The 9,267-nt window shown below is 54.3% G+C and overlaps 1 protein-coding gene across 1 annotated transcript in view; it reads right to left on the minus strand.

The window, feature by feature from the left end:
• Positions 1-8: 8 nt before the first annotated feature.
• The window catches only part of HDAC4 (histone deacetylase 4), a 285,280-nt gene continuing 276,021 nt past the window's right edge, over positions 9-9,267 (minus strand). The window contains exons 23-25 of the mRNA XM_023740851.1: positions 2,384-2,468; positions 1,479-1,620; positions 9-1,180 (exon numbers count right to left, since the gene is read on the minus strand). Coding sequence (XP_023596619.1) covers positions 1,141-1,180; positions 1,479-1,620; positions 2,384-2,468 — 267 coding nt within the window. The 3' untranslated portion in view covers positions 9-1,140. The remainder of the gene's footprint in view (positions 1,181-1,478; positions 1,621-2,383; positions 2,469-9,267) is intronic.

Here is a 9,267-nt window from a genome sequence, read left to right on the forward strand (position 1 = left end):
TGTGTATATATATATATATATATACACAGACATATATATATATATTTATATATATATATATGTTTATACCTAAAATTTAAGCAATACTTCATGCTACCTGCTTTTCATAAAAAGCATTCCGGTCGTAACACTGCAGAGTGCCTGGGACATGCTTAACAATCGAATGGGAGATGCTCAATTGTCCTACGACGTGCGAGAAAGAACACTTTGGATTCATTTAAAATTCGCTGGACTTCAAAATCCCCAACAGTATTTGCCACTTTTTTTGGCAACCACCTCCATTTCTCTTAAACAGCGATAAAGCAAGATGAGGGTGTCCTGGCTTGCGGCCCCTCCTGAAGATGCTGGCAGGTGGCTACCGGCTTGCCGGGCGCCCCGCGGCCTCACCGGCCAGAGGAAATATCCCGCTGACTCCTGCTGTTTATTTTTTCTTAAGGCATTGTTCCTCAGACTTCAGAAAACCCAGCCACAAAAATCCACCAGAGCAATTAAAAAAAAGGCACAAACTCGCATCTTCCGATGGCTTCCAGAAACTAAAGCTGCTCCCCCGGGCTCACGTTTCTGCTCTTGTCCAGTTTTTATTTGAAAGGTTCGTCCACTCTGTCCCCCACCCGCTGCAAACCCCCACCGCACCTGATGTGGTTCACAGAGGCAGGCCAGAGCCCTAGAAAACTTTCTTTAAAAAAAAAAACAAGCTACAAGATGAGTCGAGTGGTTTACACGGAGATCGTGGAACGGTGGGTAGTAATCAAATGTTAAGCACCAGTTTTAACCAAGTCTGTTTTGTACTGTTAGAGCTTTGATTTTCTCTTTCTCGTGTCAGCTAAATTGGACAACTCCACCGCAAGTTGCTGTCGCCTCCTTCCCCCGGCGATCCCCACGCTGGCGCCGAGCGCCCTGCGCGTCTGTGTGTCTGCTCGTCGCGGCGTCTGTCCCGTGTCCCGAGTGGGCGGCCACACCTCGGCCTGTGCGTCTCGAGATCTGTGGTCTGTGCAGCAGAAAAGGCTCCCGGTGCTGCTCACAGCCGGCAGCCTCTCGTGTTCTGAGAACACCCGGCAGAATGCAGGCGGACACAGGACATTTTCTGGCTGAGCTTCAAGACAGACGAACGAACAAGAGAAGAGCAGCTTCGGAGCAGGGCTACAGGGGCGGCTCCTCCTCCATTGGTTCCTCGTCTGGTCTGCGCGGTTCCCAGAGCAGGCGGAGCGGAGAGAAGAGAGCCCAACGGTGGGTTAGGGGCTGCTAGGTGCGCCACCCCGCACCAGCCCGCCTCCGCCCGGCTCTCTGCCCAGCTCCCCGCCCCCACGTCCCTGAGTGGGGGGCTCACAGCCGGGAGAGCCCCGCCCGCCCCCATTCTCAGGGCTGCTGGCCCGTCCTCCCTCGGGCTGCGGTGTAGAGAGGCCACTGCGCCGGGCTCCAGGGCAGGGACTCTGGCACACACGCCCAGCCACCCCAGGCCTGGGGCGGTGCGGGCTCACCTCTTCTCAGCCGACTTGACGCCCACAGACAGCGAGGCCATGGCGGTGACCGTCTCGGCCTCCTCATTCTCACACTTCTGGGCCTCCACCAGCGAGTACCCCACGGTCGAGGCGGCACGTTGCAGGGAGCGCCAGTACTTGCCTGGGGATGGAAAGTGACGGTCACCGGGCGCACAGCGGACAGAGGCCACGTGGCCCCCTTGTGCCACGCTGAGAAAGACCTGCTGCTGGGATCCTAGAAGCCCGTCAGGAGTCAGGACCGTGGGGCGCACAGCCACAGACCCACATGTGGCGCGTCTGACAACATGCATCTGCACTGCTGGCGGCAGTGATCCTCAGGGGTGGGGGGTGGGGGCACGGAGGCCAAAGCCTTCAAGAGCCCCAAGTGAGAACAGGAACAAAAACTGGACGTCAGCGTCTGTCTCCCAGGAATTCCAGATGCATCTGTCAAACCATCCCTCTCTCACAACCACTGTTAGAGAGAACAATTAAAAAACACTGCTGGGAATCGCTAAGCCAAATCCGGGTGTGCCGCCGCAGAAGTGGGAGCCGGACAAGCCCTTTCTCAACAGGCACACAGTGTGTGGGGTGGCAGGAGCAGATGGCATTCCTTGAATGGGGGGTGTGCACTCCCACTGTGCCCCAAGCCCCTGAGCTATGAAGTGGGGTTCTCTGGAGCAGGGGAGAGAGGCCGGACCCGAGACACAGGCTCACACTCAGGTCCCAGCCACGGCAGCCTCCAGCCCGCGCCTCTGAGCTGTACAGCAGGTTGTGGGAGACTACGGGGTGCAGTCAGCTGAGAGCAGGGCCCGGTCCCCACAGGCCGCCTGAGAGGAGACAGGTGGGGCGAGGCGGGCACTGGGGAGTCCTGCCCCCTCCCTCTCATCCGGCCCCCAGGTACTCACTGTGGATCTCAATGACCTTCTCCATGGACCGGACGGCATTGGCATTGCATCTCTGCTGTAGAGTCTTCTCGGGGAGAGGGTCAAGCTGGACGAGAGGGAACATGAAGGACATCAGGACAGTGTTACTACGTGCATTAAAGCAGATATCAAGGTCAGCACCTGTTTCTCCAGTTGGACTTGTTTGCTTAGTGCACTTCCAACGAGGAAGAGAAAATAACTGGAAAACTCCAAGTGTGCTTAGACGTTTATTGCATGAAGTTTTCTACAGCAGTAGGCCCGTTTTCTTGAGGATGCTTCTCCTAGGACATGATCAGGGACGCGTGGAAGGAAGACGGCCGTCCGCAGGAATGCTGGGATAGAAGGAAGCCAGCGTGGTATCTAGCAGCTACACGTGATGAGGTTTCGGAAATACCGCTGTCCCAGCCCTGGTCTTCTCAATGAAAATGCCCTCAATTACGTTTTTCTTCTAATCACGGGGAAAATAACAGGGGAGTGGAAGGAAGTGAGCGAGCCTCTCAAAGCTGGAAACCTTCACACCGTGTTTTTCCCTAAGTACTGACGGGAGACAATTCAGGAGTAAACGCACAAGAGAAGTGTACGGCGGTACGGCACCCCAGGGCATCTGGAACAACACAGCTAACGTGGTTGACTGAAGCAGATCATCACAACAACAAGAAGCTGTAAATGACTGGGCAAGCCTCAAGAATGGGGAGACGTGTGGGTTTAGGATCATGGTGTGGACCCCGCCGGGAAGGTCACTGAGCACTGATGACCACGGGGCAGGGGCTGGTGGCTGGGGGGACCAAGTGGGCCGAGCAAGCTGGTACTGGAATACAGACCACCCACCGTCAGATGCACAAACCAACAACTGCCCCACAGATCACAGGCTAGGAAAGTTCTGGTCGTAGCCTTGGCTCTGGGTAGAAGCTAAAAAAGAAGTCCTCCGAGAATCTGTCCGGTTCTAGACACTGCTCTTAAGGAGGTCCCATGATGCCAGGGCACCTGGCAGAAGCAAACGCAGACCCTCTGTGATGCACGCCTCCCTGACTGGTCCTCAGATCAATGCTGCAGGTTAAGGTCCACGAGGCGTGAGTTCCCAATAAAAGAGTCATAAACAACATGTAAACAGGCCAGCATGGACCCAAGGCTGGAGAACCACTGCAATGAATGGCACCAGGCTCCTTGCAGACACAGCAGGTCCTAGTGCTGGGGCCGGGCACACCCAAGATGCGCACGGAGTATCTTATAGTGCTGAGGCATAAGGCCGTGCCCCAAAGACAAAATGACTGGATGTGTCAGAGGTTCCTGTGGTACAATCTCAGCAATGGGTAAATAACATGGTATTAGATTATGACCTGGAGTATAAACTCAGTATTCTCAAGTCCATAGTGAAAAGTTAGATAAGGAGAAGAGGACAAGTCTGCCTCACAGAAGAATCCTAAGTAATTTACGCACACACACGCGCTCTCTCACGCCCTCACCCCACCCACATCCCCCTTCAGTCCGGGTTGTACTTAAGTGACTTGCTTTCAAAGGGCAGAGTATGGCAAGTGAGGACAAGTAACCTCACAGTGGAGACACCTGACAGACACTACCTCGTCCAGGTGGTCCAGCATGACCTCCCCAGAGATAAGCCAGGTTGACAGTGTGCACCTCTGATACAAAGGTTCGAGAACAGCACTTACCCTCTGTGGTCTTCCTCCCCAAGTCCCTAACCGGAGTCTAACCAGGAGGAAAACCTAAACCAAGGGACAGCCTACAAAATGCCTGACCGGTGCCTCTGCAAACTGTCAGCCGTGGAAAACGATGACAGACTGGGAAGCTGTGACAGACCAGAGGAGACTGAATACATGCGATGGACTCAGTCTAACGTGGGGATCCTGGGTGGGCACCTGGAGCAGGAAAAAGCGTGCTGGTGAAAAGACAATGAGAGAAGGCAAGAAAAGAGAAACAAGGAAGGTTACAGAGAAAGGGGCAAACAAAGCACAAAATATGATGGCAGAATGAACCTGGAAAACAATGTAATCAAACTAAGTGTAAACTAAAGTCTCTGCCTAATCCACAGACTGTTGGGCTGGGTATAAAATATAATGATGAAATACAGCCTTATGCTTTTAACAAAAGACACATCTGAAACACACAAGGAAGGTTGAAAGTCAAGGGTGAAATGGTAAAAACCTGGCAAAAAGAAGACTGGTGTGACATCTTATGTATCAGGGACAACAGGCTTAAGGGAAAACCACAACTGAACACAAAGGAGGTCACTACGTAACAAAGAAAATGGCAGTCCATTGAGAAGACATTGTGATTTGTACATACTTAGTAAAATAGCTTTAAAATCTACAGAGCCATCAGTGACGGAACTGAAAGATATGGATAGATGTACCATCATAGTAGGGGATCCTGACACGTTTAGATTGAGCAGAGAGGCAGACAAAAATGAGCAGAGAAAACCAAATGCAGACAACACAATGAGTAAACTTGGTTTAACGGGCGTAAACAGAACCCCGCAGAACAGATGGCGAAGACATATTATTTCAAACATATGAGGGTTGTCTATGTGCTGGCCACGTACTGGGCCACCAAGAAAGCACAGCAGAGACCTCCTTTTTGTGCCTCAATGCAATTCGTTTGAAATTGATAACAAAAAGAGAATCAAGACCACTTACGTTTGGAAATTAAAAAACATGGGGCACACAAACATGGGTCAAAGAATACATCACAATGGCAACCAGAAAATGATTATAGCTAAAACTGATGAAAATGCTATACATCACCCTGCGTGGGCCACAGCCACACACTGGTGGGGGTGGTGGGGTGGTGGTGGTGGTGCATGCAGAGCCCCAAACGCATGAATTAAAAAACAGGGCTGAAAAGTAGATGCCCAGTTTAAGAAGCTAGCAGGAGGACAGAATGGCTTCAAAGAAGTAAAGAGGAATGAAAATATAGGGAAAAGAAGCAGAAATAAACTAGAAGGAAAAAAAGATATTGATGCTGAAAGTTGGTGCTTTGAAATGACTCGTTAAATTGACAAGTTCTAGCAAAGTGGTCAACAAAGTAAAGAGAAGGCGCAAGCAATGTCAAGAATGAAGAGGTTGCCACGAGATAACAGCGGAGCCTAAAATGGTGACAGGAGACCACTACTAACTTGTGCCAATACATCTGAAAACTTGATGCAATGGACCAATTCCTGGTCAAATGTAATCCAAAACTAACTGAAGAAAGAAGAGAAAACCTGAATGGATGACAAAGACATTGAATCAGTAAGTTAAAATCTTCACCCAATGGAAACACACAGCCCAGACGAGTCCTCCCAGTTAAGGAGCAGATTATCTAATCCTGGACTCATTGTTCCAGAGAATATCCAGAGAATAAAAAAAAGAGGGACAGCTCCTCAATATATATCCATCTATCATCCATCTGTCCATCCATCCATCCATGTCCTCACCCATCCACCACCCACCCATCCATCCATCCACTACCCACCGATAATCCAACCATCCATCTACTCACCCATCATCCATCCAGCCATCTACTCACCCATCACCCACCCATCCATCTACCCATGACCCACCCATCTATCTTCCATCCACCCACTGCCCACCCATCCACCCACTGCCCACCCATCCACCATCCACACATCCACTCACCCACCCACCCCTCCATCCATCCACCCATCCACCACCCATCTATCCCTCCATCCACTACCCACCGATCATCCATCCATCCATCTACTCACCCATCATCCATCCATCCATCTACTCACCCATCATCCATCGATCCATCTACTCACCTATCACCCACCTATCCATCTACCCATGACCCACCCATCTATCATCCATCCACCCACTACCCACCCATCCACCCACCGCCCACCCATCCACCATCCACACATCCACTCACCCACCTACCCCTCCATCCATTCACCACCCATCTATCCATCCATCCACTACCCACCGATCATCCATCCATCCATCTACTCACTCATCACCCACCCATCCACCTACCCATCACCCACCCATCATCCATCCACCCACTGCCCACCCATCCACCATCCACACATCCACTCACCCACCCACCCCTCCATCCATCCATCCATCCACCCACCCACCAATCCATCCATCCATCCATGCATGCATCCATCCATCCATCCACCCACCCACCACCCACTCATCCATCCATCCAATTTCCCCCAAGAATAAATAGAAAACAGTGCAATAGAAAAATGGGTAAAGGCATGGACTTCATAAGAAGTCACCGTCCGCATTCGCACAGTGCCCTGGGCTGATGGCCACCTGGCGCTGACCCTGGACGTGGCTTTGACATAAGTTCCTTCCCACCTGCCCTACATGGCTACCCCCTTGGTGGAGAGAGCTCTTCGTGTGCCCACATCCCCAGCGGCTGGCCAAGGTGCCTGCTGTATGTAGCTCCAGGGAGTGCCTGCACAATGAATGAGCAACATGAGTGACTAAGAGCCATCATCACCCTGTCCTCACTACATCGTCTCTTCTCTCTGTTGGCTATGAAGTGACAGGACACCCAGGGGCAGGAACAAGGGAAATCTGGGAGGAGAACAGTCTTCATTCCCCTTGACTGGGCTTCCTCCAGAAATATGTTTTCCTGAGGCAGAGAACGTGAGAGCTAGCAGAGACGACCGCGGAGGGATTCAACGCCTTCCTTCCCATGGGAGGACGCTCTGCGCGTGGTCTTCCTGCAGCGGCTCCCGGAGAGCAAGGCGCGAGGGCAGGGCAGGGAACAGGGATGAGGACAGAGGAGGCCGCGGTCTGCAGCAGCGTGGCGTCTATGCGACGTCTCGGTGTCTAAGGGTGACGATGCAATCCAGCCGTGGATAAAAGCCCCAGTGCCAACATGCTGGCTCTACTTCATTCCCTCAGTCGGCCACACTTCCCGAGCACCTCCAGGACGCCGGGGATGAGGCAGGAACTCTCCCGGCCTCCACTCAAGAACGGGGTGGGGAGGAACCTGACACTTCTCAAGACGTCACCCCTGGCCAACTGGGGTTTCACTGCCTCATTTAATAAATACGCATTAAACCACCTTCTGCGTGCCAACCGCGACTCTGGAACCCTGGGCTGCATCACTGGACAGATAGACAGCCCGGCCTCGTGGAGCCTCCACAGGGTAGCGGAGCTGAAGCATGACAATGAGTGGGTCACAATCTTGGAAGGTGCTACCGAGAGGGGGCTGGTCACATGCCTGTGGGGAGGGCGTTTTAGGCAGAGTGAGCAGCCAGGACGCTGGGGGGCATGACTGGGAGGGGTTGTGCAGGAGGTCACAGGGGGAGGTGGAGGTCAGGCCCAAGTGGGGCAGAAGAGGGGACAGGTCTGACTCTTTTCCTTCACATGAGGCCGAGGCTGGAGCAGACCAGGGCTCAGCCACATGTTGACCTCAGGTGAGAGGTGGCCTCTGAGAGGTGGTGGGCCTGGACCAGCCCTGAGGGCAGGGCCAGCAGCTTCCCCTGGCCGGCTGGGGGAGAGGGGAGTGTCGCAGTGCCCTGAGGGTTCTGGGCATCTGCTCACTGAGAGGAAGAGGGCTGAGGGCAGAAGAAGATCCAGGAGGTCAGAGTGGGCATGGGGAAGTCAAGACTTGGATCAGACCTCGGGGTGGAGACGATGTCTCCGTGGCAGGCAGTGTGAGGCTGGGCTCAGGAAGGTGGCCACAGTGGACATGCGAGGGGCTTGGAGGCCAGATGAGAGCGCAGAGGGGAGACAAGAGAGTGGCTGGGCCCCCCCGTGCCTATGAGCGGGTACAAAAGCAGAGGGGGGAGAAGAGAGAAGCTGGCCTCCCTCCCGTGCCCATGAGGGGGGATGAGAGTGCCGGGGGTGGTAGGAAGAAGAGCGGCTGGGCCTTCCCTGTGCCCATGAAGGGGGACGAGAGTGCAGAGGGTGTAGAAGAGAGCAGCCGGGCCCCCCACCCCGTGCCCACGAGGGGCAAGCGGGGGAGCAGGAGGGGCAGTGAGACGGCACAGTGCGGCCCCTAGACTACCCTCCTCCTAATGAAATCTGACTGACGCTGCATCCTCCACCCGCTGCAGGCGCCGCCAGGGCACAGCGTGGCAGCCTCGTACTCCGAGCTACGTCTGCTGACAGGAGGGACTCGATACCTGCGACCAGCTGACGGCCTGCGGGCGGCACTTCTACATGGATGTGCAAAGGCCTAGGGAATACGACGGGCAGTTTCAACCGAGCTTAAAAATAACACAAGTAAACAACAGAAGAGCTAAAAGTGATGATTCCTTTGGGGCAAGAAAAGGTGGAAGGGATTGGAGAGTCTACAGCAGATAAAAAGGCACCAGGGCGCCTCCACGCCGCCCGCCCACTGTCTGCGCCAGGTCTGGACCAACCTCAACGCGCCAGCCACTACCCCTGGGAATCTCTGCTTCCTCATCTGCAGAAAGGGTAAGATGAGTCCCTGCCCGCACAGGGCCGGCGTGAGCCCACCCGGGCAAATGCCATAGGGTGCAGCTCAGAGCCAGTATGTGATGGCTCAGGCCACTCTGTGATGGCTCCCCTCCCCGCCAAGAGCGTGAGGCCGAGGGACAGGGTCACTGCCCCACCTGTGGTCTGGCCCTCAGGCTCCTTCCACAACTCTGCTGGGAAATCAACAGGGCGGCCACCAGCTCCGCGGATAGCAGGCCTGGACGCTACCAAATGTGGGGAAGATCCTCTCTGCTCCTGGCACATCCTACATGTGTCAGCACAAAGAGAAGTGCAGACCCCCGGGGTGCCTGCCAGTAAGAACCCCTTCTCTGTGCTGACAGCAGCATCAGTGATTCCACCTCTTCCTTCTCCACCTCGCCCCTCCCCACCTCGCCCCTCTCCACCTCGCCCCTCCCCACCTCGCCCCTCCCCACCTCGCCCCTC

This window comes from Trichechus manatus, unplaced genomic scaffold (genome assembly GCF_000243295.1).
Source record: "Trichechus manatus latirostris isolate Lorelei unplaced genomic scaffold, TriManLat1.0 scaffold00165, whole genome shotgun sequence".
In the NCBI taxonomy this organism is placed as follows: Eukaryota; Metazoa; Chordata; class Mammalia; order Sirenia; family Trichechidae; genus Trichechus; species Trichechus manatus.